The sequence below is a fragment of the Pleurodeles waltl genome, chromosome 4_1 (assembly GCF_031143425.1).
Source record: "Pleurodeles waltl isolate 20211129_DDA chromosome 4_1, aPleWal1.hap1.20221129, whole genome shotgun sequence".
NCBI classification, from domain to species: domain Eukaryota; kingdom Metazoa; phylum Chordata; class Amphibia; order Caudata; family Salamandridae; genus Pleurodeles; species Pleurodeles waltl.
Window position 1 is genome coordinate 252755466 of NC_090442.1, and position 25302 is coordinate 252780767.

The following is a 25302-nucleotide window of genomic DNA, read 5'->3' on the forward strand; positions in this document are numbered from 1 at the left end:
CAAGGGGCCCCTGACACTAGCCGGCGCTAGTGGACAGGACGCCCCGCCACAGGACCACCACACCAGCACCCCACCCCCTGCAGACAGACAACCACCACGTAAGCGGGCCCTGAGATCCAGGAACAGGACAGAGCAAGATGGCAAGACCCCCGCCAGGAAATGAGACCACCCTGATTGTCCTCCCACTATCCCACTTTGTTACCCTGTCCATACTTAAACTGCCCCAGCTCCACTTCCTATGCCCATATGGGCAGTGCACCTGTGTGACCAATAGACTGGACTCTGCCATGGACATTCCTCCACCGTCCCCCATCACCATTTTACAAGCCCCCTCCATTTTTGAGCACTTAAATAAACACCCTTGAACCACAAAACAATCTGGAGTCAGTCTATGATTTGGTAAAATGTATTATCAATGACAGTGTCAAAATGCGTTTCTAGTTGTAAAGGCAACATACCTATGTCACACATCACAAGTCCTTGAAGGATGCATGCAGATGACACACGTTGGTAACCACACCTGTGAAACCGTAATGGAAAGGTACAACTCAGTTACCAAATAATGCTATGAAATTACACACAGGATAGAGGAAGACGTGTGACAGTGAATGTAATGGTAAAAATTAAAATCTTCTCACCTGTGTGTCACTGGAAATATTACTGTATGACTGACTCCCTGTTGTCGTTGTCTTCTTCCTCAGCTTCCTCCTCATCACTGTCCACAGGCTCCACAGGCTCCACAGCTGCCACAACACCGTCATCTGGACCATCCTCCTGCAGAAAAGGCACCTGGCGTCGCAAAGCAAGATTGTGAAGCATCGAGCAGGCGATGATGATCTGGCACACCTTCTTCGGTGAGTAGAATAGGGGACCACCTGTCATATAGAGGCACCTGAACCTGGCCTTCAGGAGGCCGAAGGTGCGTTCGATCACCCTCCTAGTCCGCCCATGGGCCTCAGTGTAGCGTTCCTCTGCCCTGGGATTCCTCACTGGGGTCAATATCCAGGACAGGTTGGGGTAACCAGAGCCTCCTAATAGCCACACACGGTGCCTCTGGAGTTGACCCATCATATCAGGGATGCTGCTATTCCGCAGGATGTAGGCGTCATGCACTGAGCCAGGAAACATAGCATTTACCTGAGAGATGTACTGGTCTGCCAAACATACCATCTGTACATTCATCGAATGATAACTCTTTCGGTTCCTGTACACCTGTTCACTCCTGTGGGGGGGGACCAGAGCTACATGTGTCCCATCAATAGCACCTATGATGTTGGGGATATGTCCAAAGGCATAGAAGTCACCTTTATCTGTAGCCAAATCTTCCACCTCAGGGAAAATGATGTATCTCCTTACGTGTTTCAGCAGGGCAGCCAACACTCTGGACAGCACGTTGGAAAACGTAGGCTGGGACATCCCTGATGCCATGGCCACTGTTGTCTGAAAAGACCCACTTACAAGGAAATGGAGCACTGACAGCACCTGCACGTCAGGGGGGATTCCAGTGGGATGGCGGATTGGTGGCATCAGGTCCTGCTCCAACTGGGTACATAGTTCCTGGATAGTGGCACGGTCAAACCTGTAGGTGACGATTAAATGTCGTTCCTCCATTGTCAACAGGTCCACCAGCGGTCGGTACACCGGAGAATTCCGCCATCTTCTCAATTGTCCCAAATGATGGTGCCTAGGAAGGACAACAGCGACCACAGAGTCAACTTTTTTCCAGGTATGTACCCACAGTTACACAGAACACGACACCAAACACAAAACCCTTCCTGTATGTGTGTTGAGTGTAGGCCTAGCTATGTGTGACGCAGAAGTAAATGAAGCCATGTGGGCCCCCGAAATGGCGGCTGCCTGACCTCTAAACAGGGACAATGGGATTGTGGGGTACCTGCGTTGCCGTTGCACACCGTCGCGGTAGGCGGTCGTAGACCGCGGCACAATGCTGCATTGGTTAACATTGGACCCTATGGGTCCCAGGAGCCAATGAACAAGTGCGCCGCCGGTGATGATACACACCGCCGTGGACGTCACCGCCATTTTCTATCTGTTCAATCACTAGATACCTGATCTTCGACAGGAGAGGACCTACACTGCAAGTGCTGCTGTGACCTCGATCTGGAAGCGACCATGGCTGCTGCGTCTGGGGAAAGGGCCCCTGCCATCACTGCTCAGGAGTTGGAGAAACTAGTAGACGGGGTCCTCCCCCAGTACACGCTACTCTACGGTCCTCCAGACCAACAGGTTAGTACACAGTTAGCACGTTGTATGGGCTAGGCCTGGGTGGAGAGGGCTGGTTGTAAGAGTGAAGGGGGCAGAGTTCAGGGAACATTAATGCATGTGAAAGCATGTGCCACATGGCTTGGGTAGGGAGGGGGGACACTCACATTGACGGTGCAGTTGGTAATGACGTCTCTTCTTCCCTTGTGCATGTAGGTCAGTGCCCACCAGAAGAAGGACATTTGGCGTGCCATCGCCAAGGACGTCCGGACCATGGGGGTCCACCAGAGACGGGGCACCCACTGCCGGAAAAGATGGGAGGAAATCTGCGGCTGTAGCAAGAAACAGCGGAGGGTCAGCTGAGGATGGCCTCCCAACGTGGAAGGCGTGCCCATCGCACCATGACCCCCCTGATGTTCAGGATCCTGGCGGTGGCATACCCGGAGTTGGATGGGCGCTTGAGGGCATCACAGAAGACACAAGGGGGTGAGTACAACCTTATTCTGGGTACTTGGCGCGCAGTGGAGGGGCTGGCTGAGGGTGGAGGGCTGTGGGTGTACCTAGGCCAGGCAGAAATACGTAGGCTAGGCCCCTCCGTAATGCAGGCCATGTGGCACTCTACCCCACTGCAGTAGGGTGCCAAGTACAGGTATACATGCCCCTGTGGCATCCATGTGTGCAGATGTCCACCATAGCCATGTAGGCCAGATCCCAGAAATTGCATCTGTAGAGGCCAGGAGCACGGTGTAGTGCAGGGGGCTGCTGTGTCTGTATTGTCCGCCAATGGTAGCGGTGTGCCATGCACTCAACCTGTCTTTCTTCTGTCTCTCCCCCCCCCCTTTTCTGCTCTCTCTGTTTTTTTGTGCATCAGCATCATCAGGCAGAGGTACAGTGGCACCAGAGCACGAGGGAGCTGCATCCCACATGGCCATGGAGGGCCACACCACCGACTCTGAATGCACCAGTGGGACGGAGGGAGAGGGGAGCTTCACGTCGGCCACCGGATCACCAACCAGCGACACTGACTCGTCCGCCGATGGGAGCACCCTTGTGGTGGCGGCACCATCTGTGCGCCCCACTTCTACAGGTACAGCCGCCACCTCCCCTACCAGCACCGCCCTCCCAGCAGCCCCTCAGCGTTTGCCCCGTGCCTGCTCATCCAGGAGGGTGGGCATCACCTTCGCCCCAGGCACCTCAGGCCCTGCCCCAGTCACCCCTGCTGCCCTCAGTTTGGAGTCCATTGACCTCCTCAGGTCACTCACTGTTGGGCAGTCTACCTTTGTGAATGCCATCCAGGGTGTAGAACGAGAGTTGCAACACGGTAATGCATTCCTGGAGGGCATTCATTCTGGTCAGGCTGCCCTTCATCGAACCCTGCAATCACTGGCCTCAGCACTGATAGCAGCCATTGTCCCTGTGTCTAGCCTCCCCCCTCTAACTTCCTCCACCCAGATCCAATCCCCTGTACCCCAGCCTATCCCAACCACACCATCAGACAAGCATGCACACACCTCAACACACCAAAGTAGCTCTGGCAAACATAGGCACCACACAACCCACAAGCACACTCACAAGCATCACCCACATGCAGACACAGCATCATCCACTGCCTCCACTGTGTCCCCCTCCTCGCCGTCTGCCTCCTCCCTCCCAGTATCGTCTACACTCTCACCTGCATGCACTACCACTACAGCCACTAGGTCCCGCACCAGCACACCCACCAGCACACCCCCGCTCACCTGCACTCACCACCCCCACTACCATTTACACGTCCCCTGTGTCCTCTCCCAGTGTGTCTGTGACGCCCCCTCCCAAAGTACACAAACGCGGGCACCCACACACCCAACATCCATTCACCTCACGACAGCCTCCAGTACCTGCACCTGCACCCAAAACACCTAAAGTGACACCTCCTACAACCACCTCCTCTTCCTCCACTCCCAGACCCCCTCCAGCTACCCATCCCAGTGTTCGTCAGAAACTGTCCCTCTGCAAAGTTGACCTTTTTGCCCCCACCCACGCCCCTCCAATTCATCAGTCCTGTCGTAGCGCCTCAGCCAAAAAGCCTCCAGTACCAGTGGTGCGTGTTCAAGGAGTGTGGAGTGCACCGGCCACCAGGGCAGGCAGTGTGACATCGAGCCAAGGCACTGCCAGTCCACCCCCTGTAAAGGCTCTGAAGTTGGAAAGTGGCTGACGGGACCGTGTGAAGACTCACAGTGGTCCGAGGGGGATTGCAGAGTCAGCTGTGACTCCTCCAAAGGTGGGGAAGGGCCAGAAGAAGTCTGCACAGCCTGGTGTGAGCATCACGGCGGAGAAGGGCGGCATCCTTCCCGGCGGCCGGAATGCCACCGCCAGCACCGTCGTCACTGGTCAGGAGACCACTGCCAGAGTCAGTGCCCAGGAGGGCTCAAGTCTCGTCACTGGTCAGGAGACCACCGCCGGAGTCATTGCCCAGGAGGGCCCAAGTCTCGTCACTGGTCAGGAGACCACCGCCACCACCGGAGTCATTGCCCAGGAGGGCCCAAGTATCGTCACTGGTCAGGAGACCACCGCAACCGCCGGAGTCATTGCCCAAGAGGGCCCAAGTATTGTCACTGGTCAGGAGACCACCGCCACCGCCGGAGTCAGTGCCCAGGAGGGCCCAAGTATCGTCACTGGTCAGGAGACCACCGCCGGAGTCAGTGCCCAGGAGGGCCCAAGTATCGTCACTGGTCAGGAGACCACCGCCACCGCCAGAGCCAGTGCCCAGGAGGGCCCCGGCAGCCATAGCCCCGCTGGGCAATAAGGGAACATCATGCCACACACCAATGCCCAGTCCAGAGAACGTCATGCCACACACCAATTCCCAGTCCAGAGACCACCATGGCAAAGCACCGCTGAACAGTCCAGGACCGCCATGGCAAAGCACTGCTGAACAGTCCAGGACCGCCATGGCAAAGCACCGCTGAACAGTCCAGAGACCGCCAGGGCAAAGCACCGCTGAACAGTCCAGAGACCACCATGGCAAAGCACCGCTGAACAGTCCAGGACCGCCATGGCAAAGCACTGCTGAACAGTCCAGGACCTCCATGGCAAAGCACCGCTGAACAGTCCAGAGACCGCCATGGCAAAGCACAGCTGAACAGTCCAGAGACCGCCATGGCAAAGCACCGCTGAACAGTCCAGAGACTGTGGCTTTGCACTCCCCAGGATACATCAATGGGCATGGAGCCCCGTCGTGGATCTGGCTTTGCATTCATCTGGCTGAGGTGCCCCCCCCCCCCTCCCTTCCCCCTGAGGTGCCTGTTGTATTTCTCCCTGATGCCCCGGCAGTGTTCTCTCCGTTTGTGGACAGGTATCTTGTGTGGGCCTCGCCCATGCATTTTTGGACTAGTGGTGCACGGACATTGATATGTGCATATCTGCACTACTTCTCATAATGTATATACTTTTGACTGATTTTATGATATATCTGTATATATTTGTGACATGTATATTGATACATTACAATGTTTGAACTGATTTTGTTTTGTCTTTGCATTCTTCCGGGGGGGTTGTGGGTTGTTACTGTGATGTTTCTAAATGCATTGGTGTGTGTGTTGTAATATGCAAGGGTGGGAGTGTTGCGTGTGTGTCTCCCTGACTTTTGCCTCCCCCCTCCCCTATGTCGTAGGTGCAGTACTCACCGTTGTCTTCGCCGGCGCCGGTGTTGGTCTTCGTAGATGAGTAGAAATACAAGGGCCGGTAGGATTTGTAATTCCGGCTGCATGCGTCCTCCTTCCTCGTGGGATGTGTTCAGGTGAGCGTTTTCCCATTGCAGAAACTGTTTCCGCTGTGTTTTTATCCACGGTGAAACCGCCCCGGAAAAGGTGGCGGATTGGCGGGTTGTGATACTATGGGCAGTACATTGTCTTCCGCCTGTCTGTTGGCGGTGAACGCCGCGCTGCTTGTCTGTACCGCCGTGGCGGGCGGTGTGTTAAAGTGGCTGTCTTTGTTGGCGGTTTCCGCCAGGGTCAAGATTCCCTTTTTTTGTCCGCCGGCCTGTTTGCGGTCTTACCGCCACTTTAACACCGTCCGCCAGGGTTGTAATGACCCCCTTTGTTCTTAAACAAAGAAATTTCTTTCACTCTGTGCTTCTCTCAAGGCTACAGTAAGATAGGTTGCCGGTAAACCTGGTAACATTTTGTCTCTGATATTCATAGAAACATACACATCCTTACTAGGGGCATTTTCTCAGAACATCAGCTGTTTTATTATGAGAACACTTCCCTGTCCCATACACATTAGAGGGAGATTCCAGCCAGATGACCACAACTGCATGTTGATTGCTGAACACTTTGCTACAGCTGCTCAGGCAAACTTCAGGCCTTTGCTCAGGTATGGAGGATGATATCTTCCCAGGGGAACCTGAAGGGCAGAACTAGAGCTTAACATGCTGTGCTCTAGTATAGCCTAGGTAGGAATTAGTCTATTGACTCTAGTGACAATATGGTAGCGTTATTTCTATGTTTCACTCTCCTTGTCACAATTTTAATCCTGTCATGCTTTATCATCCTAGGTTATTGCAGAACATGCTTTATTGTCTAAGATGAAGTTGCTTCATTAAAATCTTATTGAAACATACACTGCCTCTGCTTGTCCTTGTATATGTGAGACTAATTTGAGAGAAACGGATGAGATCTGAGTGACAATGATTTCCCTGAGGTGTCAATTGTGTCATGCGCTCGGCTGCCCAATCATCCCTGGTCTTGGGTAGAGATGAGGCACTCCTAGTAAGCCAGAGCAAAACCCGGATTGGGCGACTGGTGTCACCTGTAGTGGGTTAAGACTCAGTCTCCCACACCCCAGGCGATTCTGCCACTCAAATCCAGTAGTCTCATTAGAATAATGAGAGCATACGCGACATGACACCGCCAGCGTTTGGTCAGGCTCTAATTTTCGGGTCTTCTTGAGTATCTCTGTCTCACTACATACAAAGACACCTCAGTACTATATATACGGAGACGTCCGTGGTATTGAGGATTTTCCTCCTCAGCTAAGTAGGGAGTACCTAACTAACACTGTAGGTTGTTCAAACTTGAACAAATTAACAGGATAATCCCCATTTGGTGCGCTTGTCTCTGAACAAATTTACCATTCATTATGGCGAATCCACAACAGGTAGTAATTGCAGTCAATATGCGACCACCCCTTACTGCACATTTACTGGCACATGGCCTAACGGCTAATGGGGATCCAGTCACACTTGTGGTTGACGCACATCCAGCATATAGAACAGAATTTCTTTTTCTTGGATCACATTCCCAGGAGTTGATGGGAACACAAATACATTTCATCATTATACACCTGCAAACGTACTTGCACAATACAGAGCATATCTAGAAATACCTCTATCTTATCAAAAACATAATAATTGGCTTGATGGTGCCCTACCCACACAATTTTTTATGTTGGGTTAGGTCCTCTAAGTAACCATGGTCCTACCCGGCCTTTAACGGCCGCTTGTACACCTCACCCTGCTGCAGCGAACTTAACGGTAGCTGAAGTCCGTCGCCTCATATGCTGATCTGACGGCAATATACAGACGATTAGTACAATTTGTAACACAAACATTAAATACAAACCCAGCACGTGCTGCTCCGGCAAACCACATGCAGTAACACCAGGCATTAAACCTACGACTGTACATTCAATCATGGGTAAAGTACCCGCCAAAAGAGAACCGTTTTGGTTAGCTCAGAAAATAAATGCGCTACAAGTAGTATTTCCCCATATGGGACCTCAGGATAAACACAGAACATTAACTATGTGCTTGCCATTTGGGATTGTTCCCACTGTAGATAATTGTAATACATGGTGCACAGTATTTGCCACACTCTATACTACAGCACATGGTACACCAACACTTGCCAACTTACCGGAAGTGTTGAAACAAATTCAAGATGAATACGGGGCTGCTCAGCCCTGGACTTGGGGATGCAACTAATGGGCAATTTTGCAACAGTATCTTCAATTATATTGAGTAACCTTAAAGGGGAAGCGGTCGCACTAGTGGTGCGCATGTGACTTCAGGACGTTCCTCCACAGGATCACGAGCGAGAGCTGCCAATAATTATCACGGCGACCTACTCTAGTATTAGTCGAGATTGTCTGGGGGACAGACTAACAAAACCACAATTTCAAGGTAAATCTAATAAAGATTCTACCAAGCAAGCTCCTGAAGGTACTAAGAAACGCTGGGACAAAAAACAACAAACAGCCAAAAAAGAAAGGGGAGAATCTCCGCATCCGGAGACCCCACAGAATAGATATAATCTCAGAAATAGAGATAATATAAAAACGTCTGACAGATATCAGTATACTGATACACGGCAATCTCGTTCCTTTCAGGACTCATCAGAAAAACGCAGTGAGAGAGGTGGGCGGGAAGAGCGAAGAACTGAGTACATGAAACCGAGACAGGAATCACAACACTCAAAAGAAGTTTCTGTTAAAAAAGAAGAGGAACTTCCCCAGCAAAAACCACAATTCAAAAAGAAAAAGGTGGCAGCAGTTGCAGTTCGACATGCCACTCAAGAAGAGGCCTCTCTTGAAGAACAAGGAGTGGGCCGTACCGCTATTAGATAGCGCGGTAGAGTTCCAATAGTTCGCCGGAATCTTTGAGAGCATCTGGGGGTGAAAGCAACTGATGAGTTCCTACAAGTAGAGACAGCAGACATGCATGTCTCCACGCCTGATTAGGTATATAAAGTAACACTGTAGTTAGAAGGAGACATTGAGTGCATAATCGACGCAATCTTTTGGGACCACGTCATAAACATATATGATATTCTGCTGGCTGAAAAGGATTGGCCACCTGAATTTGTCCGTACTTGCCCATATGGGGAAGATGTCATCAAACCTTCTTTCTCGCCGCTTGTTCCAGAGGAGCTTGCAGAATCCTACGCCATTGATTGGGCATTGGCGCAGGCACCGGCGTTATATCGCAACCACGTAGGGCCGGAAAATGATTCCCCCTATCATGTAATCCCTACCAAAAATCAACCCCAACCTCAACCCCAATATCCTAAAAATCATGATGCTAAAGCACCCGTGAGGGAAATCCTCACACAAGTAGAGTACCAGGGTGCAATCAGACCTTGCGTTTCACCAATGAATAATCCATTATTCCCAGTAGCTAAACCGGACCATTCGTACAGAATAGTCTTAGACTACAGGCATTTAAACAGTCATACACGCACATATGCCATACAAAACTCACATAGCACAGCCCTCATGAACAACATAGTGCGCAAAAAATATAAAAAACACTGGACATTTCCAATGGTTTCTTCTGCCAAAAATATAGCGCCTGAGAGTAGAGACTTAACCAGTTTCAGAGCAAGAGGCTCCCAGAAAAAATTCTGTTGCTAACCCAGGGGTACAAGAAGAGTCCAGGACTGTTGGCAGCTTGTGTGACTTCAATATTGCACGACATTGACACTGAAGCATTGCCCTAAGTAGATGATATCTATCTCACAGATAATTAATTTCTACAACATTTAAGAGGGGTAGCCCATATTGTTGTGGGATTTGCCAAGTTCGGCTACAAATTCAATTTAAAAAAACAAAAATAGCCTTCCTTAGCATCAATCAATCAATCACTCTATTTATAGAGCACACTACATACCCGTTAGGGTTTCAAGGCGCTTGGGGGGGGGGATGAGCTGCTACTGGTCGAAGAGCCAGGTCTTGAGGAGTCTTCTGAAGGTGAGTAGGTCCTGGGTCCGTCGTAGGTTGATTGGGAGAGTGTTCCATGTCTTGGCGGCGAGGTAGGAGAAGGATCTGCCGCCGGATGTCTTTCGGTGGATGCGGTGGACGGTGGCGAGTGCGAGGTCTGCGGAGCGGAGCGGGTGGATGGGTAGGGGTGTAGAAGCTGAGTCTGTTGTTGAGGTAGGCAGGTCCGGTGTTGTGGAGTGCTTTGTGTGCGTGGTCCTCTTTTCAACGGGGAGCCAGTGGAGGTCTCTCAGGTGGGGTGTGATGTGGTTGCGGCGGTGTACGTTGAGGATCAGTCAGGCGGAGGCGTTTTGGATTCGTTGGAGGCACCGTAGTTGTTTTGTCGGGATGCCTGTGTAGAGTGCGTTGCTGTAGTCCAGCCTGCTGCTGACAAGGGACTGCGTCACTGTTTTTCTGGTGTCTGTTGGGATCCACTTGTAGATCCTGCGGAGCATGCGGAGAGTGTTGTAGCAGGAGGAGGTGACTGCATTGACCTGTTTTGACATGGAGAGGGAGGAGTTGAGGATGAAGCCCAGATTGCGTGCGTGATCGGTAGGTGTTGGTGGGGTTCCTAGGGATGTAGGCCACCAGGAGTCGTCCCAGGCGGAGGGGTTGGGTCCGAGGATGAGCACTTCCGTCTTGTCCGAGTTCAGTTTAAGGGGGCTGCTTCTCATCCATTCAGCAAAGGCCTGCATTCCCTCGTGGAGGTTGTACTTGGCGGTGTGCGGGTCTTTGGTGAGGGAGAGGATGAGCTGGGTGTCGTCGGCGAAAGAGATGATGTTGAGGTTGTGTTGGCGGGCTACTTGGGCGAGGGGTGCCATGTAGATGTTGAATAGTGTTGGGCTGAGGGATGAGCCCTGGGGTACGCCGAAGATGATTTTGGTGGCTTTGGAGCGAAAGGGAGGGAGGCGGACTCTTTGGGTTCTGTCGGAGAGGAAGGATGTGGTCCACTCGAGGGCTTTCTCTTGTATTCCGGCTTCGGAGAGGCGGGTTATCAGAGTGTGATGGCATACCGTGTCGAAGGCGGCTGATAGGTCCAGGAGGATGAGGGCTGAAGTTTCGCCATTGTCCATTTGGCGTCTGATGTCGTCTGTGGCGGCGAGGAGCGTGGTCTCGGTACAGTGGTTTCGACGGAAGCCAGACTGGGAGGGGTCCAGGATGTCGTTGTTTTCGAGGTGGCGAGTCAATTGTGCGTTGACGACTTTCTCGATGACCTTCGCAGGGAACGGGAGTAGGGAGATGGGTCGGAAGTTCTTAAGGTCCTGGGGGTCTGCTTTGGGCTTCTTAAGTAGGGCGTTGATTTCGGCGTGTTTCCAGCTTTCCGGGAATGTTGCTGTTTCGAAGGAGATGTTGATGACCTTCCGTAGTTGGGGAGCGATGGCTGCGTCAGCTTTGTTGTACACGTGGTGGGGGCATGGATCTGACGGAGATCCGGAGTGGATGGAGTTCATGAATTTGCGTGTCTCGGTGTCGTTGACGTTGGCCCAGGAGGTTAGGCGATCAGAGCGGGTGGTATTAGCAGGGGTGGTGTCTGGCGTGGTAGTGCGGTCTGTGGTGTTGAAGCTGTCGTGGATGTGGGTGATCTTTTGGTGGAAGAATGTGGCCAGAGAGTCGCAGAGCTCTTGTGAGGGTGGAATGTCGTTGATGTTGGTGCTGGGGTTGGAGAGTTCTTTCATGATGCTGAAGAGCTCTTTGCTGTCGTGTGCATTGTTATCTAGGCGGTCTTTGAAGGATGATCTTTTGGCTAGTCTTATTAGTTGGTGGTGTCTGCAGGTGGCGTCTTTGTGGGCCGTGAGGCTGTCGGGTGTGTGTTCGGTGAGCCATTTATTCTTAAGTTCCGGCAGATGCGCTTGGAGGTCTGGAGCTCTTCGGTGAACCAGGTGGCTTTCTTGGTGGCTTGGTTGTTGGAGGTCTTTTTGAGTGGGGCGAGTGAGTTGGTGCAGTCGTTGATCCACTGTCTGAGGTTGTGGGCGGCGGTGTCTGGGTCGGTGGGGTCGTTGGGCGGGTTCTGGGCAAGGGCGCTGGTCAGCTGTTCTTGGGTGACTTTGCTCCAGTGGCGGCCGGGTGGTTGTAGGTTACGGTGGTGCTTGACCTGTTTCTGGAAGGTGAAGTGGATGCAGTGGTGGTCGGTCCAGTGGAGTTCGGTGGTGTGGTTGAAGGTGATGTGGGCGCTTGTGGAGAAGATGGGGTCAAGTGTGTGGCCGGCTGCGTGGGTGGGTGTGGTGACGAGTTGTCTGAGGCCTAGGTTGGCGAGGTTGGCGATCAGGGTGGTGGAGTTGACGTTGTTGTTGTTCTCGAGGTGGAAGTCGAGGTCCCCAAGGAGGATGTAGTCTGTGGAGGTGAGTGCGTGGGTGCTGGCTAGGTCAGAGATGGAGTCGCTGAAGGGTGCCCGTGGACCTGGGGGTCTGTAGACGGGCGTTCCTCTGAGGGTGGTGTTGGGGTCGGTGTGTATTTGGAAGTGCAGGTGTTCGGCGGTCTTGAGGGTTTCGTCCGTGTGGGTGTGGACCTTGAGGGTGGTCTTGTGGGCGATGGCTATTCCTCCTCCGATTCCGTTTGTGCGATCCCTGCGGGTAATCTTATAGCCCTCCGGGATGGCTATGGCGATGTCGGGCGCCGAGGAGTCGTTCCACCAGGTTTCGGTAAGGAAGGCCACGTCCGGGGCTGATGTGTCGAGCAGGTCTCAGAGCTCGATGGGGTGCTTGCGTGTGGAGCGGGTGTTAAGGAGTATGCAGCGGAGGTGGTTGGTTCTGGTTCCTGTTTCTGGGATATGAACTATCAACTGAAGGAAAGAGCCTCGTGCCACAATTCTTGGAAAAATGCGCACAGTTACAATCTCCAAACACCATTAAACACCAATCCCTATTGGGGTTTCTAAATTGTGGCAGAACTTACATTCCTGATTATGCATCACGCATAAAACCATTATATGACTTGATACGTCCTGACTTTTTCAGTAAATTCTGGACAGTCGGACACACACACATTCCTAGAGCTTTGCAAACGGACATGCTTGCAGCACAACACTTACCCACAAGGGACAACAAAACACATCTGGTCATCAGAGTAATTGCTGGTGCCATTGGTTTCACCTATGTAACTTTCAATGAGGGTGAGACAGTCCTGATTGCATACAAATCACATTCATATTCAGCAGCAGAACAACGCTTTGCTCCCACTGAGAAAATTCTCACTGCTGTTCAGATGGCTGTCATTAAAGAAAGACCTCTAGCCCAAGGCAAACACATTATTGTCATCTCTCCAATTCTAGCCCTTGATGCTGTTACCAAAGCCAGCGTTCCAAACGCTAAAGCATTACATCCAAGTTGGATTCAATGGGCAACGTCTTTGACAGCCACTGATGTTGACTACATTTTTTACCCAAAATTACAAACTCAAGACTTTTTGCAATATGGAAACCCAGTTCCAGTAAATACACTGCCTATTGATCAGTATCAAAGAGTCATGTACACCAATGGCTCAGCACAACCTGCAAATGGCACAAAACATCAATACTGCGCTGCTTGTACAGTCGTAAGTGGCTATATGGAGGATAATAAATTTTGTCCCCAGCATACGTTTATGCAAACCCTAGGGGATTTGACAGCACAACTAACAAAGCTAAAGGCTCTGGTGATGGCACTGGAACATATGGATCCTGCACAGTTAACACTGATTGTTTGTGATTCCTATTACTGTGTTCAGTCGTTCAATGAATACCTGCATTACTGGCGCCAGAATGCGTTCAGAGATTCTAAAGGCAACACCATTAAACACAGACTTCTGTTGTGGAAAGTAGCAGATCTGAAAGAAACACTACCAAATGTCCATGTTGTACATACACTTGGACACAAGCGCGTTGGAATACACATTGCTAGAAATACACTGGCTGATGAAGCCGCAAAATCGGTTGTAGCTACGGCTACTTTTGCTGCAGTTACCCGCTTAAGAACTAAACCGGACGGTGAAATATGGGCTGCTGTGAAAGCTATGGCTGAAGGCACGCCTTATCCAAAAGCATTTCCTGCTAAATAGTCCTACCGAATTGGAGGCTTCCCAGACACCGAAGCAAAGATACCAGGTGTGGGGGTTCGAGTAATTCCTAACAAAGATATAAGATCAGAGTTAATTGAAGCAGCACATGAGGGGGTAGCATTTGCCCATGCTGGTGTGGTGGCTACAATATCATTGTTGCAAGCACGTTATTGGTGGCCAGCTCTATACAAACAGGCCAAGCAGTATGTCCTTTGTTGTGACATCTGCCAAAAAATTAAGGGTTTCACTGCCAAACACCCACCGCAGACACCCCTCTTAATTTCCCAACAAATCATTGCAATTTGTGTATTTGGACCATTGTGCTTTTCTAACACCAGATAGTGCATACAAATATATTTTAGTGGCTGTCGACTCCTGCTCCAGATTTCTATGGGTGTGGCCACAATGTTCAGCTGACGCTCAGACTGTTATTAAAGATTTGCAGGTCCTCATCGGAACATATGCAGTTGCGGCTTACCACTCAGACCAGGGCCCTGCTTTCACCTCAAGGGCATTCAGGGACGCCATGGCTTTGTTGGGGTTCCAACTCCATTACTCGTCTCCATTTTATCCTGAGGGAAATAGTGTAGTGGAGCGACGAAACCATGATTTAAAGCAGTCCTTACAGCCATAGTGTAGGAAGTTGTCTCTGTATGCACTATTTCAAAGTAAGGAATAGTATGCACAGAGTCCAAGGGTTCCCCTTAGAGGTAAGATAGTGGCAAAAAGAGATAATACTAATGCTCTATTTTGTGGTAGTGTGGTCGAGCAGTAGGCTTATCCAAGGAGTAGTGTTAAGCATTTGTTGTACATACACACAGGCAATAAATGAGGAACACACACTCAGAGACAATTCCAGGCCAATAGGTTTTTGTATAGAAAAATATATTTTCTTAGTTTATTTTAAGAACCACAGGTTCAAATTCTACATGTAATATCTCATTAGGTATTGCAGGTAAGTACTTTAGGAACTTTAAATAATCACAATAGCATATATACTTTTTACATAAAACACAAAGTTATTTTAAAAGTGGACATTGCAATTTTCACAGTTCCTGGGGGAGGTAAGTTATTGTTAGTTCTTGCAGGTAAGTAAACCACCTACGGGGTTCAAATTGGGGTCCAAGGTAACCCACCGTTGGGGGTTCAGAGCAACCCCAAAGTTACCACACCAGCAGCTCAGGGCCGGTCAGGTGCAGAGTTCAAAGTGGTGCCCAAAACTCATAGGCTTCAATGGAGAAGGGGGTGCCCCGGTTCCAGTCTGCCAGCAGGTAAGTACCCGCGTCTTCGGAGGGCAGACCAGCGGGGTTTTGTAGGGCACCGGGGGGGACACAAGTCAACACAGAAAGTACACCCTCAGCAGCACGGGGGCGGCCGGGTGCAGTGTGCAAACACGCGTCGGGTTTTCAATAGGTTTCAATGAGAGACCAAGGGGTCTCTTCAGCGATGCAGGCAGGCAAGAGGGGGGCTCCTCGGGGTAGCCACCACCTGGGCAAGGGAGAGGGCCTCCTGGGGGTCACTCCTGCACTGGAGTTCTGATCCTTCCGGTCCTGGGGGCTGCGGATGCAGGGTCTTTTCCAGGGCTCGGGATTTTGGATTCAGACAGTCGCGGCCAGGGGGAGCCTCGGGATTCCCTCTGCAGGCGTCGCTGTGGGGGCTGAGGGGGGACAACTTTGGTTACTCACAGTCTTGGAGTCGCCGGGGGGTCCTCCCTGTAGCGTTGTTTCTCCACCAGTCGAGTCAGGGTCGCCGGGTGCAGTGTTGCAAGTCTCACGCTTCTGGCGGGATTGCAGGGGTCTTTAAAGCTGCTCCTCTGGAAACAAAGTTGCAGTCTTTGTTGAACAGGGCCGCTGTTCTCAGGAGTTTCTTGGTCTTTTTGAAGCAGGGCAGTCCTCTGAGGATTCAGAGGTCGCTGGTCCTGGGGAAAGCGTAGCTGGAGCAGTTTTCTTCCGAAGGAGGGAGACAGGCCGGTAGGGCTGGGGCCAAAGCAGTTGATGTCTCCGTCTTCTATGCAGGGTTTTTCAGCTCAGCAGTCCTCTTCTTCCTAAGTTGCAGGAATCTGATTTCCTAGGTTCAGGGGAGCCCCTAAATACAGGATTTAGGGGTGGGTTTAGGTCAGGGAGGGCAGTAGCCAATGGCTACTAGCCCTGAGGGTGGCTACACCCTCTTTGTGCCTCCTCCCAAGGGGAGGGGGTCACATTCATATCCCTATTGGGGGGATCCTCCATCTGCAAGATGGAGGATTCCTAAAAGTCAGAGTCACTTCAGCTCAGGTTGCCTTAGGGGCTGTCCTGACTGGTCAGTGACTCCTCCTTGTTTTTCTCATTATCTCCTCCGGCCTTGCCGCCAAAAGTGGGGCCGTGGCCGGAGGGGGCGGGCAACTCCACTAGCTGGAATGCCCTGTGGTGCTGGAACAAAGGGGGTGAGCCTTTGAGGCTCACCGCCAGGTGTTACAGCTCCTGCAAGGGGGAGGTGAAAGCATCTCCACCCAGTGCAGGCTTTGTTACTGGCCACAGAGTGACAAAGGCACTCTCCCCATGTGGCCAGCAACATGTCTCGGGTGTGGCAGGCTGCTGGAACCAGTCAGCCTACACAGGTAGTCGGATAAGGTTTCAGGGGGCACCTCTAAGGTGCCCTCTGGGGTGTATTTTACAATAAAATGTACACTGGCATCAGTGTGCATTTATTGTGCTGAGAAGTTTGATACCAAACTTCCCAGTTTTCAGTGTAGCCATTATGGTGCTGTGGAGTTCGTGTTTGACAGACTCCCAGACCATATACTCTTATGGCTACCCTGCACTTACAATGTCTAAGGTTTGGCTTAGACACTGTAGGGGCACAGTGCTCATGCACTGGTGCCCTCACCTATGGTATAGTGCACCCTGCCTTAGGGCTGTAAGGCCTGCTAGAGGGGTGACTTATCTATACTGCATAGGCAGTGTGAGGTTGGCATGGTACCCTGAGGGGAGTGCCATGTCGACTTACTCGTTTTGGCCTCACCAGCACACACAAGCTGGCAAGCAGTGTGTCTGTGCTGAGTGAGGGGTCCCCAGGGTGGCATAAGATATGTTGCAGCCCTTAGAGACCTTCCCTGGCATCAGGGCCCTTGGTACCAGGGGTACCAGTTACAAGGGACTTACCTGGATGCCAGGGTGTGCCAATTGTGAAAACAAAAGTACAGGTTAGGGAAAGAACACTGGTGCTGGGGCCTGGTTAGCAGGCCTCAGCACACTTTCAATTCAAAACATAGCATCAGCAAAGGCAAAAAGTCAGGGGGTAACCATGCCAAGGAGGCATTTCCTTACACATAGGAGCTCATTCCAACCCTGGAGGCCGGCTGAAGCACCGCCAACAGGCTGGCGGTGCTTCATTCCATATTCCGACCGCGGCTGTGAAGCCACGGTCGCCCAGCCGGGTCCGGCGGTTTACCGCCGGATTTCCTCCGGCTGGGGGAATCCTCCATGGCGGCGCTGCTTGCAGCGCCACCATGGGGATTCCGACCCTCTTCCCGCCATCCTGTTCCTGACGGTTCTTACCGCCAGGAACAGGATGGCGGGAACGGGAGTCGTGGGGCCCCTGGGGGCCCCTCCACTGCCCATGCCACTGGCATGGGCAGTGCAGGGGCCCCCTAACAGGGCCCCAGCATGATTTTCACTGTCTGCTTTGCAGACAGTGAAAATCGCGACGGGTGCAACTGCACCCGTCGCACCCCTGCAACTCCGCCGGCTCCATTCGGAGCCGGCTTCCTTGTTGCAGGGCCTTTCCCGCTGGGCCGGCGGGCGCGCTTTTGGTGGTCGCCCGCCGGCCCAGCGGGAAAGCCAGAATGGCCTCCGCGGTCTTTTGACCGCAGAGCGGCCAAGTGGTGGTTCCCGCCCGGCGGGCGGCGCCGGCCGGCCGCCGTATTCAGAATTAGGGCCATAGTCTTAGGTACGGGTCGTAGTTGGCTTAATCACCTGTATGGAGTCCAAAGAGCTCTTAGCAATCTGCCTAGAAGGTCCCTGAGGGGTCATACTTCATATGAGTGCCTGTTCGGAACTCAAATGTATGTTCCAGATCTTGATGGCCCTGGCGTGTAGGCGGCAGAAACACCGTTTGAAATAAATGAACGTTTCACTGTCTTGCAGGAATTACAACAGCTCTGTGACGACAAAGCCTCTGCCAGTGCTGCCTCCACAGGAATTAAGGATGTACTAATAACATGCACTGGCTGGATTCCTACAGTTGGGGGATCTAGTACATGAAAAGGTTGCTGTGAAAAAGGAGTTTGGTCCTTCTTATCGTGCACCGGTCCCAGTCTTGGGAATACACAGTACCTGAACTGTCATTCTACCACTGTTGGTTGGTGCTAAAGAAAACTGCTTTGTATCTATCGACAATGTCAAGTTACACCATGTGGCCGATCATTGCGTGTACCCTTGTTCTCATCCCTCAGACGACCACCCCATCCCACAAAGGCCCCACAATTTTCTGAAGTGCCATAACTGCAGCGTGCTGTGCTTTACTGAAACTCCACAGAAAACAATATTGCAGTATGTATTAGTTTAATGTTGTGATATCAGAATAAAAATATTAGGTGCCATCAAAATAAGAGTTATTCATTGAGAACGGAGAGGTAAATCTTTATTGACTTTCCAAGTTGCATTATGTTACACTCATAAGCATTTGGAGAAAATAAAAACTTAACACAATTTTAGAGCACTGCTCTGAGCTTGCATTTATTTCATTTCAATGTTCATCTTTGTACATGATTTTTTAAACAAAGGAATATTAACGATTTCATCTACTACTTTTGTTAAACTGTGAAAAGTATTCATCTGTTGGATCATTGCAGTAAACCTCTTTATCAAGGTAAGCCTTCCTGGAAAGAAAAGGGACAAATATCTAATCAGTAAATGTTGACACATTTTGTGAATTAAAACAGATCGAGAAAAACATGCTGAATTAGTGACTCAATTAAGGGCAGAAAAAATCGGCTATAAAAAAATTAAACGAAAGAAGAAATTAAAAGATACAAGGTAGAATCATTTCAATGCATTGATAAGGAATATATTTACATATGACTGGAAAACGCTCAGTTGAAGAAGTATTACGGTTAATATGCAAAACCAAGTAAAGCCGGATATATCCGCGTTAAGGCTACCTAAGCAACCATAATAGCCCCAAACACTGCTTAACAGCCGACACATGACCTCATCAATTACATCACTGGTGAAGCTACTCATTCCCAATGATGCCTTTAATGACTATTTTTTACATCTCTATGCTGGAATTAGAAATATACCTCATCACTCCAAGCACTATGTCGGCGGACATCTGTCAGTGATATTTCTGTGTTCCCCTCTGTATGATCTCTGTGAGGAAACGGTGCTGACGTCAGTGGTACTGCAGCCTCTAGAGTGAATAGCGTCACCACGAGGACATCTGTTTAGGGCCACTGCACCCTTTCCTCTCTGTAACCTTCCGATGCAGAAAGCTATTTGCTGGTAGTGGTATGGCAGGAATTAATCCTTACGCCCCACTATGAAGACGTCTTTTCAGTGGAATTGCAAGCTTTCATCTCTAAATAATCCCTCTTTGTGGGGACATCTAGTTGCCAACAACAGTGCACCTTTAATTCCCCATGCATTCACTAGCATACTCTCCGAAGGCAAGTGCGCAGTATTCATTACATTTGTAAAATTTCTTCTATGTGTGTTCTCTACGAAATTAAGGGTGGCGTAGTTATCATTGGTGCGGAAGATGCATTGACTGCAACACAATTATAGTGTTCTTTTTACATCTAAACAGAGGCCATTTTCTTTGCTTGTATCTTAGTCCCTGGCACTCATACCTGCACCTTTTAGTCTCCATGCACCGTCTGTAAAGTAACACCTTTTGCTGTCAGTGGAAACAACGCCATTCCTCTCTAGGTAATCTGCGCAAGGACATTGGTTCTTAACACTCTAATGGAAGTCCTTGCCGCACAAGGAATATTTGTGAGGCTGTCTCTTGGCTGCCAGTGGGGCTTCAACAATTGTTGTCGATATCTGAGCGAAACTGTAGCCTGTGACACGTCAGTGCGACTGCAGGCGCCGCTTTCTATGGAATGGAGGAGGAGGACATCTGTCAGTGGTTCAGGCTTTCACACTGTAGTTTGCAAAGCCACATAAGTGGCGTCATCGAAGTGTTTATTGGCTATGTCAAATGTGGTTTCACCAGTGACGTCATTGATGATGTACTTTGTGTTGTCATGTGTGAGTTCGTGAGCAGGGAAATTGGGGGCATTATGGCTGCATAGCTAACCATGACCTGGGTACAGAGGTTTGTATGTTTTGGTGTTTTGCACCATAATCATTATGCCCCCTTCAAATGAGGCAGCTGAAATAAATTGATATCATGTATGTACATTTTACAAGGGAAGCAGATATTTTTTCTGAACTGATGAGAGGACAAGTTGCTCTTGTGGTGCGAAGTGTTAATAATTGGCAGAAACACCTTTGGCAGTAATTACATCTGTTAGTCTGATGTGATCGGTCTATATTAACCTGACAGAAAACCAGTCGTGGCTCACTCGACACTGAAGGGATGGGGCGGCGCGAAGGGGGAAGGGAGGATTAACATGGGGGGGGATTAAATTAAAAATCAAATTATAAAAAACACTTACCTGTGCCGCCGCCTTCACCACCGTGCTGCACCTCTCCTCTTCTCTCCCTGCAGGCACAGGCTCTCCGCCTGCCCTGCGCCGATCCTGACGCTGCTCAGAGCAGCGTCAGGATTGGCTGGGAGCGCCCAGCCAGGGCGCTCCTCCCAGGCAGACTGGGAGCATGTGCAGGCTCTCTCCTGCCCAGCAACTGTGTTGCTGGGTGAGAGAGAGCGCTGTGCGCATGTGTGTTTGGCCGGCCCAAGACAGTTGGCCAAACATACATGCGCTTTGAGGGGGAGTGCTGGGCACTCCCCCATCACTCCTCTTCACCCCGTGGCTCCCGCCCCTTTTCCACAAAAACAATAATAAACAAAGTTTATTACAGTTTTTGTGGAAAAGATTGCCAGCTGCCGCTGCTGGCGGGGGCAACACCCCTCCGCCCTTATGGAGGATCCGCCCCTGCAGAAAACTATATTTGGTTTTATATGACCTTTGTGCTTTACAAAACTGCTCACACACCATCAAGATTCTCAGTAGCACCGGACAGCAATCTTCAACCCATGCCCCAAAATTTCTATTGAATTTACGCCCGTATGTATGAACACATTTTCCCATAGACACAGAATGGATAAAACCCTTTGATACATCTGGCCCTTAGGTCGAGAATTTGACTGGGTAACACAAGAACATTTTAACATTTTAGTTCCCTATCCACTCCAGTATAGATTATAGTTGTGTGGTTCAAGGTCTTGTCATGCTAAAAAAAAAGTGATCTTCCATCTCAGTTTCAGCTTTCTTGTACAGGCCAGAGGTTTTCCCCCATGGGCTTTTTCATACTTTGCTCCATCCATATCCTTCCCTCCCAACCCACCACTAACCTGACAATTGTATATTTTGCCCCATTCATATTCCCTACTGATCTGACGAATGGCCCAGTTCCTGTCAATAGGAAACATGCCCATAAACATGAGTCTACTAATACTATGCTTCAGTGCAAAGGTGTTGTTCTTTGAGTGATGTGCTGTGTGAATATTTACATCACATACAAGACTCTTCATTTTGATCAAAAAGTTCTATTTTAATTTTTTCATGCAAATAAGTATTTTGTCACATGGCTACAGAATCACTTGAGTATTCATGTACTTCAAAAAGGATACAAAGTGGGGGCTCTTTAGCAGTACTTAATTTCTAAATAAAAATGTGCCGGTGCCCAAAGCTCTCTTTTGTGCCATAAGGTAACTATAACTGACGCCCCAGCCATGCACAGTTTTTTCATCAAATATTTTACTGCAAATATTACATTGATATTATCAATGGTATTACCAAAGAAGTCATGAGTGCCGTAATTTGTGGGGTAATTATCAGTGTATGGCAAGGATGCGAGTTATAGTTACATTAGGGCACAAGTTATAGTTACTTGATATAACTCTAACAGGTGAATTTCTATGGTTTTATACGCTTAAAATGTACACCTAAATATAACCTCCCTGTAACCTTTGTTTTTTAAGTGGATTTCGATTTTTTTTTAAATTGTATTTCCTAACTATAACATCCCTGTAACCTTTAGTTTTTTCAGTGAATTTCTATGTTTTTTTTAACGTATAGTAATTTCCATTACTATACGTTAATCCAACCACCGCCTTTTACCATGCATAGTGGCAGTTGGCTGAAGGGTGTGGCCAACACCCTATAACCACCTAACCTTGTGCCAGGCATGGCTGAAGGTTGTGAGCGGTGGGGTTGGCCACAGAGTCTGGCCTCTGGCCAGGCCTTGTGACCAACCCCACCAACCACCCAACCCTGAGAGAGAGAGAGAGACAGAAAGTGAGAGATTGAGAGAGAGAGCGATTTAGGTTGTGATGAATGATAAACTTAGAATGAGATATTTCCGGACAAACTGAAAAGAAAAATGTTTTTTATCAACTAAAAAGAGTGAGATCACCTTTCGGTATGTAACTTAAATATTTATAGTTGAAAGGAATTTAAAGCAGGAAATGACCACAGGCTCACTTATACTATAACCCTTAACCTTTAGTGTGCATGTCTAAGACCTTAACCACTAGACCAGAGGTGACTCCTTACTGTCCAGTGTCCAGACAGCTGTGACATTCAACCAACAGATTTTGAGGGGGAAAAGACTTTAATGTTCCATCACTAGGAATCTTTAACAGAGAAAACACTTGAAAATAAACAGACACAATGCCAAGCGATCTTACGATTTTAATTTTCAGCCTACTGAGTGACAGCACAAGACCTTGACCATTAGACAAGAAGTGACTCTGTTCTGTTGTGCGTCCAAAAGTAACTATAACATTCTTACCAAACATCTTGGTAGTCTGACTCTTTGAAGTCATTGTATGGAGAGACCATTGAGAGAGAGAGAGAGAGAGAGTGTGACAGGACCGCGGGGGGAGCCTGAAGGCCCCAGCAGTCCTAGCTAATTCCCCACGTCCTTTGGCGCAGGCATTGCTCCTAAAAGCAGAGATCCGCTTTGAATAGCAGCTCCCTGCTAGCGGAAGCAAAGTTTTCATCTGTTTCCCTGCACGCATATTTGCGTGCAGGGAAACAGATTAAAACTTCACTTTCTGCAAGTGAGAGCTGTTTAACAGGTCTCACTAGCAGAAATTGAAGTGTTTACTCTGACTTGGTGGGAGCTGTCGAAGCTCCCCCAAAGTCAGAGCAAACAGCTATGACCCAGGGCTGGGCACCAGGGACACAGCAGGAGCCAGCCCTGGGGGGGTGGCGATTCCCAGGGCCATGTTTGGCTCCACGAGGGGGGCTGCCCAGTAATTGATTAAAGCCCCGGGAAGGTGGCAGTCCCTGGGATATCAAAATGCCCTAGGAGGGGGGCCCTGTGCGCCCGCTTCTTTATTTGACAATGCCCTCGGGACCTGGCCCATACGGGGACTTCATAAAATAAAGCGTGAGAGCCTGCGCTAGTTTTTCTTTTTTTTTAATTGCCATGAGTTTGCGATGTTGTCCCAAATTTGTGGCCATTTTAAAAAAAACATTTTTGTTCGCCCAGGCGGGGTCCCTCTGGTACCTCAACACCAGAGATAAGAGGTCAGGGAGTACCTACTCTGGCCCCTTTTCTTTTTTTCCCACTTTTTTCTAGGATTCAGCTGAAACAGAGTCTGAAGATGGCTGCCAACACTTCCTGGTTTGAAGTGTAGGCAGCTGAGCTCTGCAGCTCCGTGCACAAGCTCATCATTATTTGCCAAGTTGTTGTGGCCACAAATGTATTTTCCCTTTAATATCTCAAAAACTACTGAATGGATTTACACCAACTAACAGAAAGTGTGATCTGCGTACCGAAAGCTACCTTTCTGCCAAATTTGGTGTAATTCCGTGCAGCAGTTTGAGCTGTAGTCGTGTTCAAAACTCCTATTGGAATTAGCATGGGAAACATGTCTTTTTTGACCCCCTCCTTTTTCTCGGCCCTACTTGAGGGATCACCCCGAAGCTTTCCGTGTGCAACAAGAATCACCAGGGAACTTTTTTTGGAAACTTTGTGAAGATTCATCAAGCAGTGCCAAAGATATAGGCTAGTCAAAAAATGTTTTTTTTATGGGAAAATGGTCCTAACTATAACTACCTACTGGCGACCGCCACTAGGTAATATATATGTATATATATATATATATATATATATATATATATATATATATATATATATCCATTTAAAAAAAAAAAAAAAAAAAAAGGTTACAGAGACATTATAGTTTGGATCATATTTTAAATGTGCAGAACCATAGAAATTCAGCTGTTATAGCTAGAATTATCTCAAGTAACTAAAACTCATGCCTTAAGGTGACTATAACTCGCGCCCTTGCCATGCACAGTTTTTCTGTCAAAAATTTTACAGCAACTATTACACTGGTGTTATCAATGATGTTATCAAGGATGTCATGAGTGACGTAATTTGTGGGGTAATTAGCAGTACATGTCGAGGGCGCGAGCTATAGTTACTTGAGATAACTAACTATAGCAGCTAAATTTCTATGGTTTTGTACGTTTAAAATATGAGTGTACATATATCTCAAAATAATAATATGAACTAATAAAACAAATGTTCTGGCATGAACTGGCTAGCTACTCAGAAGAAAGACTTTTAATGGTATGCAGATTTAATAATTATATTATTTTACTATGTTTCCCTTATGGTTCTGTGGATATCTGTGCAACATAACCAGCGATGTAGTATAATTTATTGGTGTGCAAATATCACACTAGCACCTACACAAAGAACCGTTTCCATGAAAGCCTAAGTATGTTGTATTGCCACCCTCAGGGAAACCTTTCCGAGATACTGTTTTAACATTTCTGTTTTACCAAGAAAGAGGTAATGTTAAAACAGAAAAGCATATTCACATTTCCATTCAAATCTACAACATGAGAGGGAAACAAATGCGCTGTTACACCAGAATATAGCTCTTGAATGTGTCAAAAATATATTTCTGGATGCCAAACAAAGCAAAGGGGGCAAACGTATGTGAACTATCTAAAAAGCCACATTTGGAACAAAGCATTTGCAATGCAATCGGTCCCGCGTTTGCTCCAGTTAGAGCTATTGGTGTTGTAAATTCCTAACTGAACTTTTCTAGCCACATAAATATAAAAATGAAAAGTAAAACAGTTGACAAAAGCGAGATGACTCAAAGCGACATGGCCGCCATGAGCACAAAGGAGAG

General features: G+C 49.0%; 1 protein-coding gene across 2 annotated transcripts in view; it reads right to left on the bottom strand.

The window, feature by feature from the left end:
- Positions 1 to 18592: 18592 nt before the first annotated feature.
- The window catches only part of RIBC2 (RIB43A domain with coiled-coils 2), a 74298-nt gene continuing 67588 nt past the window's right edge, over positions 18593 to 25302 (bottom strand). For both annotated transcript variants that reach the window (XM_069228257.1, XM_069228258.1), the window contains one exon: positions 18593 to 18847. In XM_069228257.1, the coding sequence (XP_069084358.1) occupies positions 18766 to 18847 (82 nt within the window). In that variant the 3' untranslated portion in view covers positions 18593 to 18765. The remainder of the gene's footprint in view (positions 18848 to 25302) is intronic.